Here is an 18,347-nt window from a genome sequence, read left to right on the forward strand (position 1 = left end):
TCAAGTAATTATTTTCTTATATTCACCCAAGTAAGAAATATGGTGAGAAGTTTCCATTTGAACACAAAAGTAACTGAAAATTCAAGGGTAAGAAGTGAAACGTTAAAAGGGAGTTCCCAAGTGTATTTTTCAAAAACCGGTGTATAGTACAAAAGTAAAAAGGTTAGGAAGTTTCTGTTGTTATTAAATACTGGTCTTCTTCTTACTCCTGACCCCACTGTAAAAGAACAGTATTTCCCTCTAATTATTCAGAAAGGACAGATAACAAAATTCCAAAAGTGTTTCCTAGTAGAGGGATTTCCACTGAATGAGGAAACTCAACATCTCTTCAGGCTTTTCATTTTGTCTGCATTCCACTGGTCTTTCCAGTAGTGATGGCGGTAGTGCTGCTTGCCAGGAACTATTCCACAAGTCTCACCTCTCTAGAGAAAGGAGGACGTTAACCTTATTCTTGGAAACCCAGAAGGACTTACCCCTGTAAGCACCACGGTTTCTAAGTTACCACATAGGGATCAAGAGTCCAAGGGATTGGTGTAGACAAAGCATAAACTCTAAGTAACCAACCACACAGCGGGGAAAGGGCAGGCATCTACTCACAGTCAGGATGTTCATAGGGCATCCAGTGGTGTTTGCTGTTCTGGTATTCAAAGTGGGAGTTACGCTGCTGGCACTGCTGTGCTCTGAAGTCTTCAAAGTGCTTTGGGCATTCATCTGTATTACAAAGCTGGTACTCAAAATTAACACCCGGACAATCCTGACCACCATTGATGGGCCTAAAGAAAAGACAACATTTAAAAAGGCCTTTTGGCTCTGGTCCAGCAGTGAAAGCTTGCAGACACAGTGCTCTAGGGAGGGCAGAAAGCCAGAGTTTCTGAGCTGCCAGCACCAAGTGAATGAACTCATACTTCCTAATTGCAATTCCTTTCCAAAAGCACCATCCTCTCCCTCTGGGGGCAGGGAGGGGGCCCAAAAGTCAACTTCAAGTGGCTTTTCAGACAGTGTATTTTAAATGCATGGCAAAAATCTATAAAGAAATAAAAACATAGATGTGAACTCGAAAAATTTTTATTTTCTACCATGCATAAAACATGTAGATGCAGCCCAAAGTGACTGTGACCACCGCTCTATGCCTCAGTTTCCCGTCTTTTCTTCCTTAGAGAAATATTGAGAGGATTGAATGCATGAACATATTTGAAACACTTAGAACTGAGTGTGGCTCATAGTGAAACTTAGCTGCTCTTACTACTGTAATTTTTATTGTTTTTTTTTCTACTACCATCATCTCTTCCTGTGAAGACATGTATGTAACTTCAGTGTTTATAAAAGACATGTTCAGAGCCATCTGCTGCCAGACACACAGGGCTGCTCACATTTTAAGCCCTAGGCAAGGAAGAATGTCCTAAGGTTAATATTTTGGTTATTTTTCCCCTTAGAAAATAAATTTTCTTCAGTACGCAATAGGAATTCAATCAATTTAGTCTGAGTGAATAAATTGATAACTTTCCCCAAACAGTTCTTTGGCCTTCTTCTACCATCTTTATTTTGTTGTTGCCCTGCCCTGAAGCATCCCCCTTCTAATCCAAGTGAGTAAGCATGTGTTTGGTGCGACTGCCACCATGACACACCTGCACTTCTTACAGTGGGTCTCATGGCCTTGGTGCCCAGGCCCTCAGAGCACAGTGATGGGCTTCCCTACTCAACTCTTTAATATTCCCAAACAGCAATTTCCTCAAAATCTCTCATCTTCATTCGAGCCTCTCATCTTAACCACTGACTATAGTTCACAAAATTGATAAATGGAGATTTATCCAAAATAGACACTTAAAGCCTTAGTTTTCATGCTCCGTATTTTACATGTACTTTACGAAATAGTAATAACATTATATTGAAGCATTTTCTGGCCTTTACAAAAGTGACAGAATTACAGGGGTCATACTCACATTGGATTGTTGCACTGGCGTGTTCTGAAACGAACACCAGTTCCACAAGTCCTGGAACAGGAGCCAAATTTGGTCCATGACCCCCAATTGCCATCTTGTTTTTGTTGATTAGCATTCTTCCACATGCAATGGCCCTTGTAGCACCACTTAGGAAAATGACAAAGGGCAATTGTGAAAATCATGCATATGCTAAAGTTGTTATATAAGAACCACTAATGAAAGGGCTTCATTCCTCCAACCCCCACCAGGTGGAAATGTATTTACAATGACCCCAAAGCAATCTCTATATATAAAAGGCTAATATGCTAAGTGTCCGGGTAATGACATCACATAGCAACACCCAGCTGCCTCTCCCTAGTGACTAGCCTCCTTGGAGTTTCTTCAGCCCAGGAACACAACTTGCTTTATAGCCAGGTGCAAACATTTCACAGTTTAACCAAATGTCTGTGAAGCGTTTTTAGGTGCCTCATCTCATCTGATCCTGGAGTTGGTAGATAGGAGACTCACTGGAATCCTATTTTCTTTTCATTAGCCAGAAAACAGAGATTTAGAAAGCTCAGAAATTTGACCCAACTAAAAAGGAAGTTAAGAAATGGTAGACCTTGAAAATAACTTCAGTTTTTCTCACTGCACAGAATATAGTCAAACACTGCTGCAGTTAAATATTTTACCCTTTGTTCTTCCTGGGTAATCTACAATAATAATCTGCTTTGTGTTGATATTTACTGCTGTGTTGCTGACAATTACCTGAAAAAGAAGTTGGGGTGCTTCACTGGTCTGGAAAAAGTTTAGCTACATCAGAAAGCAGGTCTAATTAGGCAAGTTTATTCTACATTTATGAAAGGCTAAGTTGATTCAAGTATGTGCGATACATATAAACCTCTCACTGGCGCCAATTGCACATGTGTGTTTCGATCTGTCATTGTCGATCGTGAATTTGGTTGTTTTTGTTGACATTCTGAAGCTGAAAGAAAGTGGTGCATGGAAGTAACAATGGCGATTAAATATGATTGTAATAGTGATCTGGATATAATTATCCCTGTGTAACCGAAGTTGCTGTCATATTGAGAAAAGAAGATGGAGGACCTCTTTTTGAAAGGGACTTATTCATTGTAAACCAGATCCCAATAATCTGAATCCCAATAATAACTCAAATGAAACAAATCAATATCCTGTTTTCTATATTAGATGCAATGATATATCCTATTCTTTTCCCACATGGTGAAAAAGGCTGGGGAACGGATATTGCATTAAGACTCAGAGATGACAATATAATCGACAATAATACTAGATTCAACGGATGATGCCAAAAAGGAAAATTTTCCCATCAAATTTCTCAAAAGTGTTACTCCTTTGGGAATCCCATGTCATAAATTAGAATTGAAAGTAGGTGCAATCATCATGCTACTGAGAATCTTAATAGTAAATGGGGTCTTTGTAATGGTACTAGATTTATTATCAAAAGATTGTGACCTAACATAATTGAAGCTGAAGTACTAACAGGATCTGCAGAGGAGAGGTTGTTCTGATTCCAAGAATTGATTTGTCCCATTTCTGACACTGGCCTTAGTGTTAGAATAAGTTTAATCAATTTATCAGTCATTGTTTTTATCAATGTTGTTCTTATATCACGTTTTTGTTGTTTTTATGTCATGTTTTTGTTCTTTTTATAACACATCTTTGTTGTTCTTATATTATGTTGTTATTGTTTATTTTTAATCATTTATATATTATTTTCACATACATTTTACTAATTTTCTTTCATCTCTGACACTTCTATCATAAAGGGTGAATAACAATATTAAAATATTTCTTCTAATTAATTTCCTTTCAATGTGCACGAATCCCCGCACTGGGCCACTAGTTATAACAATAAGGTTCCCGATACAAAGAGTAATTCAGACTTACTAGTATGTTCTTAAGTATAAAATTGCAATGAAAAAAATAATTCATTCTGAAGAAGTTGTATATGATGCATTTATTGGTGAGTATCAAACATGACCAATAAAAATGATACCTGATTTGCACAGTAGGTAATGTGGAAAACTGGAACCTGGAAAGGATCATGAGTAATATGAGACCATCTGACCAGTAAGTAACGATGTGGGAACTGCTATAACCCTGATAGCTTGGAGGCACCTACCTGGCAGTGCCCGGCACACAGCACGTGCTCAGAAGGTGTTCTTTCCCCTTCCAACATTTTGACTTGCTTTTTTATCCCACAATAAAAGTGTTTCTTAAAACTAAACTCTGGTAAATTTGAATATAACACAAGTGAGTTTCAAGAAGTTGGATGTTTGGAGTTTATTTGGAGGATATCTTTTTCATAAAACAAAAATGAATCAACTCACTGTTGCTCTTGTTTTTTTAGTCAAAGTTTGTAATACTAAATTTCCCCACAGCAGCACACCATATGTAATGTGTTTAGCATAGTGCCGAACAAAGTTTAAACACGAATAATGGCAGGTTTATTATTATTATTATTATTATTATTATTATTATAATCCTCATTGCAAGTACAGTTTATACACATTTGCAATAGAGCTTTAAAGGGCATTAAAAGAACTAAAAGCTTTATGAATCTTCTTTGCCAGCTTTTGGTCCCGTCTACCATATCTTATTTCCAAACTAGTAAAGGCACTTCAACTTGAGTTCTTAAGATGCCTTTGTTTTGGAATGGGTGATCTCTCCCCTTATGAGTAGGGTAGCTTGGCACTTGGCCAATTTCTGAGCATTCAATCCTGACTACACAATTTGAGATTTAAAACCTCTGGGCATCTTTTCCCAAAGGAGCAAGGCCAAATCTTCTGTACAAATTCACAGGACTTTATTTCTGGACAAGTTTCACAAGGAGTGGGAAGCCAACAAGTACATCAAATCCCATTAGCAGGGTCCCAGATAGTCTGCTGAGCTGCTGCTTCATAATCTATCAGTAGTGGGTTGAATAGTCCCAAAGATCTCAGGCCCTAGAATCTGTAGATATTACCTTATTTGGAAAAGAGTCTTTTGAAGGTGTGATAAAATTAAGGACTTTGAGGGGAGGCTATCCTGCATTATCCAGGTGGGCCCTAAATGTCATCCTGTGTATCCATCCTCATAAGAGAGGGGCAGAGGGACATTTGCACACAGAAGAAGAGAAGGGAGCGAGGTGGTCATGTGGTCATGAAGTTGGAAATTGGGATGGTGCAGCCACAAGTCGGGGAATGTGGGCAGCCACTGGAGGAAGAGGCAAGAACAGACTCTCTATTATAGCTTCTGGAGAGAGGATGGTCCTGCCCACAGTGAAACTGTGAGGAAATACATTTCTGTTATTTTAAGCCACTGAGCTTATGGTAATTTGTTAGAGCGGTCGTTGGAAGCTACTATATAATGTTAGTACATTACCATAATGAAACCTCATGTGCTATGGTCCTCATAAAAATGACAATACAGCTATGTTCATCATTTTTCAGACTTTGAAAGGTGATTAAATCTCCATAGTATTGACTCACTTTTCCAGCAGCACATTCAGTCCCATCAAGTGGGGGTCCCTTTTTAGTCTTACAGAAGTAGGGGTTATCAGGATGGCTACACCACAGCTGTTTACATGGGTCAAAGGTTCGGAACTGAAAGAGAGAGAATCAAAATCACAATTAAATACAGTTAGCAGGGAATATTTTTATTCTGCTTTTCTAAAATAATAGTGATAAACAATTTATCTGAGAGTCTCTAGTTGACTCAGTATTTCTACATGCCAACCCTATCTTCTGGTTTTCAAGTAGACAATATTCGAATTTAAAATAGTAATTATTATGAAAATTTTAAATATAAAAACTTATTATAATGGTTTTCTAGCTTTTAAGCTATCAAAACAGCTTCTCGATACCCCTAAGTATGAATTAAGTCAGATATAAATAATAAAAATGTCCATTATAATGAGCTGACTAAAAGCAGAAAATATTTGTCAAATTTTCTATGTAAGATAACATATTCCAGGTGTAACAAACTATTACAATACATTCATGCAGTTTATAAAATACATTCCATGTATTTGAGTCTCATGACAATCCATGGCTGAGAAATATGGGTTACAAGATAAGGCTATAGCTATGGTTACAAGTGAGACAGTAACATAGCCCAACTGGAGTCTTAGTTTTCTCAATCTTAAGACTGTTTTTTATTTTCCCAAAACACCACCTTATAGTATCTAAATGTATGCGTCAGCATACATATTTGTGTGTGCTCTTTACTTATCTGTTCTCCTTCTAACTATAAACACCTTACCATTCTTCAGATAGATTTTTAAAAAAATATCAAACACCAATTTATTCATATATAATTGCCTACACCACCAATTATATTGGTCAGAGCTTTTTCTTGATTAGTACTCATTTTGGACCTGGCTTTTTTTTTTCTAATCCTTATTACTTAATTCGGAAACTATACATTCCCACCATATTGAGCCTAACCTTTAGAATTTTCAGGTCAGAACATTAATGCAGATGATTAGGAGCTGGCAATGTATAGTTTATAGAGAGTCCAATGGCTGTTGCTATCAGCATATGGAAGATTTGAAACATCAGGTCAACTTCTTTCAGTACCATTAAATACGTGTGTTTTCTTTGTTTGTTTGTTTGTTTGCTATAACACATAAAGCTTGCTCCAACATATGGAAAAGCAATTTTTATAATGAACTACTACACCTCAACATGGAAATTTAAAGACATATACCTCTAATCTGAACAGCTACATGGAAGACTGGCTCTACTGGATTCCACTGAGCATTGACTAGTATGTGCCTGCCATTGTGCCATGCACTTTAGTTATATTATGAAATTGAACCCTGAAAATTCTATGAGATGAATACTATGATTATCCATATTTTACACATGAGGAAACTAAATAGAGATTAAAGAAGGTGCTCAAAATCATACATCTAGTGTCAGATCCAGGCCCTCTTGACTCATCAGTCTGACTATGAAGAACGTAGTCCTGACCTCCACGCTCTACCACGTGATTCTCGCAGAATAAACTAGTATTGCCCTTCTCTGTGCTCACAGCTACATGGAATCCTGGCCAACAAGCTAATGAAAAGCAACCTACCTAAGGCTTAAATGTCATCTCTGAAGGTTACAAAACCCAAGGGCGCAACAGAGCAGAGCATAAAGTTTGGAGCTGGACAACCTTGTTTTCAATATCCAGCTCCCCTGTTTACCAGATGTGCGATTTAAGCAAGTTGCTTATACTCTGTAAATCTTGGCTTTTTCATCTGTAAAATATAATTATACCAACTTCCAGCTAGTCTGTCACAAGTATTAATAAGACAGTATATTTAAAGTACTCAGCTTTAATATGTAGTGACATGGCAAACACAAAATCCTTGGAAGAAATTCTCATACTCACACCAGTGAGTCTGTAAAGCTCGACAAACAGGAGCTACACAAAATAGAATTCAAGATGCAAGATCTAAATTGACTGTGAGAAACATACCGCAGTGCACATTTTATAACCAACCCCAAAGTCAAAACGACATTGCTCATCCATAGAGTAATTGATTCCAGGAAGTTCTGGGAGTTTGGGCCAATCATGTTCAAATGGGTCATCAAGGAGACAGTCATAGGAACTGTAGGAAGGAAAACATCGCATGTAGTTAAATGTTCATTCTTTTATCTTGTCCTAATGAAAAAAACTATCCGTGGGTTACATACTCTGGAATTTCATTAGATCAGAGCAAGGCCACAAACGCTTATCTTTAAAGGTTTTTGGTTTTAGTTCCGTTCATAAACAAGACCCTTCACCCTTATTCATCCCAGGAAAAGGAGTCAAACACGACTTAGGGATGCAGCATAACCGCGACAGCCTTTTTCGTGTCCTGGAGCTCCTGCAGAGTGTGGCAGAGCAGGTTCTGACACCTTTGCTACAGGATGTAGGTGGTATTATGAAGGCATCACAGGACCATCTCCTCCTCATCCGCAACTCAAATCTAACCGTTTGTCAAAGATTCCATAAAGAATTTACTAAAAACAAAAATCATAGTTAAATATCACTTAAATTCCGGGCTTATGGCTTAAAATATCGTGATCATATTATGGGATCATTGTGTCAACAGCTCTGAGTCATAAGAAAATGTTTACTGTGAACAAGTTTTCATTCACTGGGAGTTTTATTACGAAGAAGATCCTAAGAGTCAGTTTCCTGTCTGTATTTCTGCTACAATATAAATGCTCTCAGGACATGCAGAAAGGGACGCACTGGATGTATCTTTTCAGTTCTTGGCCACTGCAGCGGGACCAGTGGTAACGATGAAACGCCGCTTGCACCAACGGAGCCATGACGCTTCCCATAGCAGTCTCATCGCCGCACCTATTGCCTTGTCCATCATGCTCCATTCCCAGCCTAGAACACAAAGCGAGATCGCGTTGGTAAGAATCACAGGGGCCAGGGCTTCTGCTTATTTTCTGTTTTAAAAATAAATACAGTAGGTCCTCAATTATGTCATTCTGTGTGATGTTCTTTCCTTATAATGTTGATGAGATGCCGAAGAAACGTAACTCTGGATTGTGTCAATTGGCCTATGGTAAAACTGGTTTCATTATGAGTCATGCTGCTTAAAGTTGCAGAATCTATCGACGATGTTAACTGAGGGCTTACTGTATAGGGAAATATGTATTTTTTAAGTGAACATGGCTATTGTGGAGGAGTCGCAGGCATTGTGGAACAGAAAACTGGACAGAAATGCCTTTCTAATTTTACAGCTATGAGAAGTGCAAGGGTGTCTGCAGCTAGAGTTGCTCATTTGGTTTCAGTGCATGACCTCTTCAGTGTTTCAGCTCCTCACACTTGGCAAGGGACGGGAGTTGCATGCTGGCATGCCCTCTGCCCACAGTGCGAACAATGCTGAGAAAAGCAGGCAAGAAAAGACCTTTTCTGGCTTTCTAGCTGTCAACAGTGACTTACACATGGCCGGTTTCATGGGCCACTACAAAAGCAGATGAAAAACCATCCTCATGATTCAGGGTACAGCTTCTCACTGGATGACACATGCCTGTGACTGGAGCATATCCTGTAGAGAATAACAATTACTTTTATTTTCATTTTATGAGAAAACCCATTAAGAATTACTACTGGACCTTTGCCTAGAAAAAAATATAAAAAAGCTTTTTAGGAAACAGAGGCAGTATTATTTCCCCGCTAGCATTGTGCCACGTTCTCTTGGGAAAGCGACAGGTAATGGTCTTTGAAAAGATTCACTGGGTCTGCATTTTCTCCTTTTCTAAGGGAAGGAACTGCCTGGGATTACCATTCTGTTCTGCCCACCAACTAAGTGTTGTCTTTCTGTTTTAGTGAATGGTCCTTCATATCATGGTACCAATGAAGGGAGCCAGAAATTCCATCAACATTGAAAAGAAAACCGTCGGTCTTCTTTTTCCAAAGCCTACCCCAGAATTTATTAGCTCAATGTAAGCTGACTTCGGGAGAGAGCTCTCTGGCAGCAGTCACTTCTCATGGCATCTCTTTTCCCATTCCAACGCTTAGTGGAGATCACACTGCATTTTACAGCCTCTCCTCCATACCTCAAATGCACAATCATTATGTTAAAGGCAAGTATAATTTATTATGGAACCTAAGTGGCATTTAATATGGTGAATTCCACAGGAGTCACTGGAAGCAATAGAAAGAAAATGTATGCTTGGCTGATGCATGGTGGAAAGTAGATGGAGGGAGAGATATAAAATGAACATTTGAACAGACTCCCTGATTTAAGATTACTTTGGAAAAGTCATGCCCTTGAGTTTTTCTTCTACATCTGAATGGAAATACCTTGCATTCCAGCAGGTCCAAAGTCTTGCCTGGTTAAGAAAATTGCATGATCATGGTGTTCAGAGTGGTTGGGATCAGATTTTTGTTGTTGGCAAGCCCAGCGACACACATTCTCCAAGCTTCTGGATGGATTTCCCCTTTCTATGAGGCTGATGGACTGAGAGGGAATAATATGTTGAAGACATACATAACATTTGCCCAAAGGCTTCTTTTAATAACTTTAGCTGAAGTTAACATTTGGGATTATAGCATTTAAATAAATGTTCGATAATATTATTTGGGAGCTATTTAGATACCTACTTTAGATTGGGAATTTTAAATGCCCATGAAGGAGCTCTTTACGATAACCAATATTACCTGTGTGAAAGGTGACTGACACCATATATGGCAATATGCGATACTGAGATTTGCTATTGTGAGTCAACTCAATGTTAGTCATGGGGTTAAGAACTCTAGTAATCTAAATATTTCCTAATTCAGCTTAGATTTTTAGTTTCACAGGTATTACAAATAAAAATAGAGGAAAGATTCTGGCATGAGACTTTTATCCAGAGCTGTTAAAGTGAAAGATCTTTAGTTAAGATTTTTGTGGGGGCTCCAGAATTAATCAACATATGGGGAGAATATAAGTTCTTCAATGAGCTGGCAAAGCTGATTAAATCTTAGTTAATGGGGAGTAGTCAAATTCTATAAACCTCACACTGTGAAAAACAATTCTCCTTTTTAAGCTCACAGCAATGAAGAGAGGTAGGGGTGTAGACTTATCTTGTAGTTCCAATAGATGGATTGGAGTTCCTTGGAATGTTGCTACTGTCACATTATGGTCAGGAGTTAAAAGTTCAGGGGGAAAGGGACCATCCTTCAAGAACCAGGAGCCACACTTCCCAGAGTAGCTCTGCTGGAATGAGAAATTGAACTTGCAACCCCAAATTAATTAGTCCCTGCTTGGCTGACAGGCTGAGAGTTTTATTATATTTCAGCAAATGTTATTATCAGTGTTTACATTCTTTACAAAATTAGCTTGGTTTGTTACATGCTGATCGCAAACTTCTCCAAGAAAATAATGTAACAACCAATGAAGGCTGTTAACATCTCCCACTGGAGTTGACTTGGATTCAGTGTCATCAATGCAAAGTCCGTCCGGTTTATGGGATAAATGAAAGATCAATGACACCCTCTTATTGGAAAACGATAAGTGGGTGTTAAATACATGATGAAATGCAAGCACGTGGATTTTTTTTCTATTTGCTAACTATATAATTTCATTAGTATTTCATAATCAGAAGAATTTAATTATGGGAGGGGGATATAATTTTAAACATCAAGAAAATTGCCAAGTTATCACTTTCCCTATATTTTCTCCCTAAAGGGAGAAACCATTTCATCCTTTGCATTATTTCCAAGGACAGGGACACATCTAGTGCCATCTTAAAGTCAACTATAGTTAGTTATATCCCATGAAATGCCTATTATGTGCATTTTGATCTAACTTTTAATTTTCAAAAGGACTAAAGCTCTTTTAAATTAAAATATTCACTATGTGTTTTACTTTTTTTAGACAAATCATGTGAGGGAAGGATCTTGGTCATTTTTCTTCACTGATATATCTGAAGCACCTAGAAAACATCTGACACTCACTCAATATATGTTTTGAAAGAAAAAGATGAATCATAAATTTTATAATAATGATAAGACTAAGGTATTCTCTTTCCTCACAATGGTATCCATTTTTTTTTCATCCATATTGTTATGCTTGATGTCAGGATAACTATCTACTACTCTATTACAGAGGTAAACCAAGGGAATGGTACCAGCACACAAATCATTCATTATCTGCTCAAATTTGGAGATCTCTATTCACTGTGGCTGTTTTTCTTCATCAGTTCAGCGCAACTGAGGTTTGCATAAGACTTATCTATGCCATCCGTTGGCTGTAGCTTCAACAACTCAATCTTCTATTTGCTAAGCCCGTCTTTAACGTTATCGTTCACATATTTTAAGACAGCTTACCTTTGCATAACCCAGCATGATCATGCGCACCAGGACCACATTTATATGTACTCCGAGGGACTCATCATGGTAAATTTCATTCACCTAGAAACAAAGCAGATAATTACTAAAAGAGAGGGAACACAGAGGACTTTGTCAAATGTGTAATAATTAAGGGATCAGCCATGTAATTACAAGTACTGAAGTCAAATCACTTTTTAAAAAATGTACTAGTTTAAACTGAACTCTGAGATGAGATCACTTTTAGCTTTGGAATAATTGTTAGTATGTGAATTACTGAGTTTGCACATTCTGAAATATCATGAACATAGAGAATATGCTTTAAAAGGGCCTCATTAAACTACTGTAGTTAGTCAACATGTGCTACAATCCACATAAAACATTTACCAAAAGCAACCACTAGAGCAGGGGTCCTCAAACTTTTTAAACAGGGGGCCAGTTCACTGTCCCTCAGACCGTTGGAGGGCCGGACTATAGTTTAAAAAAAACTATGAACAAATTCCTATGCACACTGCACATATCTTATTTTGAAGTAAAAAAACAAAACGGGAACAAATACAATATTTGTATTTGCATGTGGCCCGCGGGCCGTAGTTTGAGAACCCCTGCACTAGAGGGTGACTCTGGTGAAGCCTCTGTGAGCTGTGGCAGCTGGGGTGGTGTGTCTGGTTGAGAGAGCCCATGGCAGTAGAGCCAGTGTTCAGGGATGGGAGCCTCTCAATGTCCCTCCCCCAGAGGAATGCGGCAACTAGGCAATGATTATTTAGAAGTCCAACAAAATAGAAGTTCTTCCATATTTGAATTACTAATGTGATTGTGTGAGTGCATATCGGATGAGTGCATGTCAGGCCTGGATAGAGCTCAGAAAAGCAAAATTGAGTACCTGCTTTTATTTACTATTTAAAGTTACATTGAAATTTCTAAAAGTGATTGGGTGTACTGTAAAATCATAGATATTAGGATTTAAGCAACTTCAGAGTTCATAGTCCAAGATAATTTTATTTTTTTAATATATATATTTTATTGATTTTTTACAGAGAGGAAGGGAGAGGGATAGAGAGTTAGAAACATCCATGAGAGAGAAACATGGATCAGCTGCCTCCTGCACACCCCCTACTGGGTATGTGCCCGCAACCAAGGTACATGCCCTTGATGGGAATCGAACCCGGGACCCTTCAGTCCGCAGGCCAACGCTCTATCCACTGAGCCAAATGGGCCAGGGCCCAAGGTAATTTTATACAAATGAGGAAGATGAAGCCTGTAGATATTAACTGACATACAAAAACACACGGAAAGTTATTGGCAGATATGAATCCAAAGTGGACTGTCTCTGTATTTTCTGTGGAATCTAGTGCAAATTAGTGTGATGAGGAACACTTCATAAGTTCAGAGATGCCAGCAGGAATGGGAAAAGGTGAGGCTATCCAACTAGATTACAAAGTTAGTTGTAATAACTAAAAGGGGGATGGAAAACCAACTGCAGTTCCACTTGAGATCCAGGAGGTTTGGACAGTAAGCATGGAAAATTAAAAACCTACAGAGAAAAAAACAGGTTACAAATTTAAAAAATCTCACAGAAAGAGGTTTTAAAAAGAAATATAACTCAAAAATGGTAGAACATTCTAAAAAAAAAAGAAACTCATGAATCATAAAATTGTGAAATGCCACAGGCACCAAGATATAGATCAAGAAATCTCAAATGAAATGTTTCAAGAATCAAATGGGACTGCATAGAACACCTTAAAAAACCAAAACCTTCAATGTGAACTAAAAGCATACTTACTGAATGTGTACCTGGGGAAAAAAAAAAGAGAATACCTAAAACAGAGGAAAAAGATCTCACAAAGCTAGTATATACTAACGATGACAAAATGCAGTTTAACAAAAAAAAAGATATAGCGTCCTTTTAAGTGGAAGAATGCATGCATATGTGCACATTCATTTACAAACACACACACACACACACACACACACACACCACACACACACACACACACACACACACACACAGAATGGTAAGACCAGATTTAATACCTGTTCAAGATAAGCCAAGGAGTGAAAAAGAAAACCTGCTATCAGGTGTGCATGTAGGTAGCTCATCCCCAAGCTGTCCTACGGAAGGCCAGAGAACCCCTGAAGTACTGAGCTCCTTTTGTCTGTGTTGTTATACAAGAGGTAGTGACAACCAACAAATGTACCTGAAGAAGAGCAAAGAGCAAGAAACCTGGAGAATGTGTCACAGAAAGAATGGCTGGGGATTCATAGTGGCTAAGAGCCTGACTCCAAACACTAATGGTCCCAGTTGACATTTTGGTTCAACCCCTCATTGCTTGCGTTCTTCAACTTTCTGAGCTTTGATCAAAAGGACACCAGCAGGGACAAGACCTGGGGTGGGGCGGGGAGGTGGGCAAAGTGGGAGACATTTGTAATACTGTCAACAACAAAAATAAAACATAAATTTAAAAAGGACACGAGAACACTATCTCACAGGGTTAGGCAAGAATGAAAATATTTGACTCATGCAAACAAATTGCTCAAATAAATTTCAGTGAGAGGAAGAGAGTGACATTCAAGTATAGGAAGAAGAAAAGAAAACCCGAGAGAAGACTTAATAGCAGCCATATGGAAAAGGGGTCCAATATATCCTGTATATCTATAAAATAAATAGAAAAAAAAAACCCATGAGTTAACACTATTACAGGGTAGATTTGAGGTAAATATAAGGAAAAACTGAATGCTGGACAAAATGCTGGTTTCTTAAGACCTTTTTTGGTCATGGGCAGATTCTCTCATCTCGCTCCACACCTCCTACTGCCTAATTGAAAACCGAATGTCCCCTCTTCTTCTGGATTAATTACCTAATAAGGAAGTTCTAATGTTATAGGCCAACAAAATCCATCGCAAGACTCTCAGATATTTCCAGAGACTTTCTGTAAGGCATCTGTTTTGAATTAGCAACATGGCCTCACTCAACACGTACTTAGCTCCTTGTAACTTTCAATGTAAAAAACGAAAAGGTTGAAAGCAATGTTAGAAAAAAAAGAAAGCAATGTTAGTAAATACATTATAAAATATGCATTACCAGTACTTTTTAAAGTGTGAACAAAAATTGGAGAACACAAATGAAAACTAAAGAAAAGTAGCTAGGTTTAAAAAAGTGAATCAATTTCTGGAACAGAGGTGATGGAAGGGAGGGAGGAACTTACAGCCATTGCAGAATAGCAGTGACAACCGAACTTTTAAATGTTACAGGAAAAATCCACACCAGAAAATCCTAGGATCATACAATTAACAAACGTTGGTAATAATGGCAAGCAACTTGTGAAAGATGAGTTAGTATGATGTGCATCTATTCCCCCCTAAATTAGTAGATCCTTTGTATTTGGTGAATTTTAAAATCAGTACAGTGCCAAGAAACTATAATGGACAAAATTCATGTTGTCAATGGCAATATTACACAAATATATTTCATGGAAATATTACATTTATGTAACATAAAATGATGGAATAAAGGGACACTTTTAAAAATTTACCATTCGCCAAAAGAAAAATGTTATTTAACAAGAGTCAATGTTTTGTTTTGTTTATTTATAAGTTACACTAAGCTAATTAGGTAGTAGGGTTCTGATAGAACCAAAATTAGTTATGGAGTATTCTGAGTCAGCACACATTCATGAAACTGTCACAGGGTAGACCTAAACTTGATGGGTAGCATATAAGGCAGTATATGTATACATAGAAGAAAGTATTCTTTCAGTGTGGCAAATCAACAACTAGTAGGTGTCTGCATTGTACAAAGTACTGGATACCACTTAATATTGTGCCTTTCCAGGTTTAAAAAGTTGCTGCTTCCTGTACCTTATTTACTTTTAAAGTGAACTTAATTATTTGACTGCTTTTCATCTTTCCAAGCCTTATCAGTAATAGGATGCAATGTTTTTATACTCTGAGACATAGTGAATATGATAAGAGTTGGAGAAATAATTAGCACTTTGGATTAGCTATTCAAAGGCCTGTGATTTGGTCCCAGCTATGCCACTGATAAATTGAGTAACCTCAGTTAGTCATTTAACCTCTCTGATCCTCTATTTTCTAGTTGGCAAATTATAATTGAACTTGCTCTGCCTACATTACACAGTTGTTTCGATCAAGAAAAATGCCACACAACTGCCCTCCGCATAATATAAAGTACTTTAGCACTCCTCCACCTATCCTTGCAAAATGCTTTAAAGGTTTGTGGACGTATTTTCATAATCTACCTGAAAAGAGCTAAAAAAACAACCACCCTCATCTTAGTTTTCCCTGAAAGAGACGTGAAGACTCATACTTTCAATGTGTTTAATTGAATGAAAGATATAGTTTAACTTATCAAAAAACAAACAAAAACTGACACTAATTTTTTTCCATCTAAATGTTGCACAAAAGTTCTCTCCAGCAGATGGCAGTATGTACATTTTAGAGGGGGTAAGGGAGGCCACTTAATACACCTGAATGTACTTACATACCAGTGGGTGTGTCTGCCTTTTCCTATATTTACAAATAAATAAAATAACTTCTTTCTTAAAATTAAATACGTATTTAAAAATATTCTAACCCAAGGAAAACATTGAATTTTGAGTACTTTACTCATTTGGCTCTTGAAAGCAAAGAAAAACGATTTAAGACATCTTTATTTAGATTGTTTTTCAGTGTCATCTGATTAAAACATTTTAAGAGGCATAAAAAAATTCCTCTGACTTGGCTATAAATTAATCACAAATTTTAACAATCAATAAATTATATACAGAAAAATTAAAAGTATATCATGCTGAATTAACCATTTAAATGAAATAAAATAAATCTTGTTTAGAAAGCATTACAACTCTTATAATGAAAAGGAAATAAATTTTTTCCCTAAGTAACAACAACAGCAACAACAAACAAAACAACAGCTACTAGTAATGTTACAGAGTTTTCCAGGTTCTATACACAGTTCTAAATACTTATATTAATTCAAGTAATCTTTGCAACAACTTTGGAGATATCCCCATTTAAAATCTAAAGAAATTGAGCATCCCTCCCCCCACAAAAAGGGAGGAAACTGAGGCCCAGAGCACTTCAGCAACTTGCCCAAGGTCACAGTTAGTAGACAGAGCAAAGGATGAACACCTAGGCCGTCTGACTCCACTGTCAGTAGCTGTCAGCATAATGCTACACTTCCACAGACCTGCAGACCACAGTACATCACTATGCACCAAAGATCTGGTTTTAGAATAATCAATACTGATTTGCTACCCCTGAGTTTAAGAAACTAATGAGGAATCATATTGATAAAAGGAACTTAAAGATTTCACTTCCTTTTTATAACCTTCCCTAATGTAAATGTAAAGGAAATGAGAAATTGGATTCAATTTATTATAAGAATTTCTTGATTATCAATACAATGATATTCAAAAAAATATCAGGAAAGTAATAAAGAGGAGCTAGAGCACATCACTGGGAAAACCAAGAACGAGTAGAAAAGATAGGGCTGAAAGTTATAAGCAGTATGTTGGGTTGTAAGAAAGCATTGGGCATAAACATCCTCTATAATGCAAATCAAAGTCTGTCTATGAAAAACTGAATATCCTTTTGTCATGTGAGCCAATCTATTGGAGTATGGGTAGACTCATTGTGAGGTGTTCAGCGTTGAGCCCAGAGTCTATTAAATTACCTGAAAGAAGGGGTAAACAAGACATTAATTCAACTTTCAGATGACCTTAAATTGGAAGGGGTTACCAATGATGTGAGGAGAGAAAAAAGGTAAAATCAAATCAAGTATTCCTTTCCTTGAAAAGAAAATGCCTTCCAGGTTTGTTCCCGGACAGGACAATTTCTCCCAGGACATTTCCCTGGCAGGACAATCTGACCTGCTTTGTCTGACTAGCTGATGAACAGCTTTGTCTAGCTTCACCAAAACAACATTCATTTTTCTTGCAGATGAGTGGATTAGGTCTTGAGAGGCAGTATAGATTAGTGGTTAAGAGCATGGGCACTCCAGCCATATTGCCTGGGTTTGATCTTAGCTGTGTGACTTTGGGCATGTTACTTGCTTCTATGCCTCAGTTTTCCCATCTGTAAAATGGGATAATTATAGTATTATCCTTATAAGATTATTGAGAGGAATAAATGAGGAATATATATACATATATATGTATAGCACTTAATGGTGCTTGGCCCTTGCAAATACAAAAACAAAACTGTTAGCCACTATTAGTATTCTTATTCACACAGAAACAAATAAATGGGATATATATATTAATTAAAGAAAAAGACTTGGTTAATTGAAGGCAAACAAGTAATAAGATAGCCTAGGTAACTTTGGCTGTAAAAATAAAAGAATTCTGAAATGGACTGGGGGAAAATATAACTCCACAACCATCTTTTGTGGAGCTAAGTTTCAAACATACTTACTTCGGCTCTCAGCCCCTTAATCTCTAGCCCAGTGGTTCTCAACCTTCTGGCCCTTTAAATACAGTTCCTCATGTTGTGATCCAACCATAAAATTATTTTCGTTGCTACTTCATAACTGTAATGTTGCTACTGTTATGAATTGTAATGTAAATATCTGATATGCAG

General features: G+C 37.4%; 1 protein-coding gene across 1 annotated transcript in view; it reads right to left on the reverse strand.

The window, feature by feature from the left end:
• The window catches only part of ADAMTS3 (ADAM metallopeptidase with thrombospondin type 1 motif, 3), a 145,168-nt gene that overhangs the window by 26,761 nt on the left and 100,060 nt on the right, over window positions 1–18,347 (reverse strand). Inside the window, exons 4-11 of the mRNA XM_014529494.1 lie at window positions 11,751–11,834; window positions 9,741–9,897; window positions 8,877–8,982; window positions 8,172–8,315; window positions 7,410–7,542; window positions 5,432–5,545; window positions 1,941–2,086; window positions 598–773 (exon numbers count right to left, since the gene is read on the reverse strand). Coding sequence (XP_014384980.1) covers window positions 598–773; window positions 1,941–2,086; window positions 5,432–5,545; window positions 7,410–7,542; window positions 8,172–8,315; window positions 8,877–8,982; window positions 9,741–9,897; window positions 11,751–11,834 — 1,060 coding nt within the window. The remainder of the gene's footprint in view (window positions 1–597; window positions 774–1,940; window positions 2,087–5,431; window positions 5,546–7,409; window positions 7,543–8,171; window positions 8,316–8,876; window positions 8,983–9,740; window positions 9,898–11,750; window positions 11,835–18,347) is intronic.

This window comes from Myotis brandtii, unplaced genomic scaffold (genome assembly GCF_000412655.1).
Source record: "Myotis brandtii unplaced genomic scaffold, ASM41265v1 scaffold681, whole genome shotgun sequence".
Taxonomy (NCBI): Eukaryota; Metazoa; Chordata; class Mammalia; order Chiroptera; family Vespertilionidae; genus Myotis; species Myotis brandtii.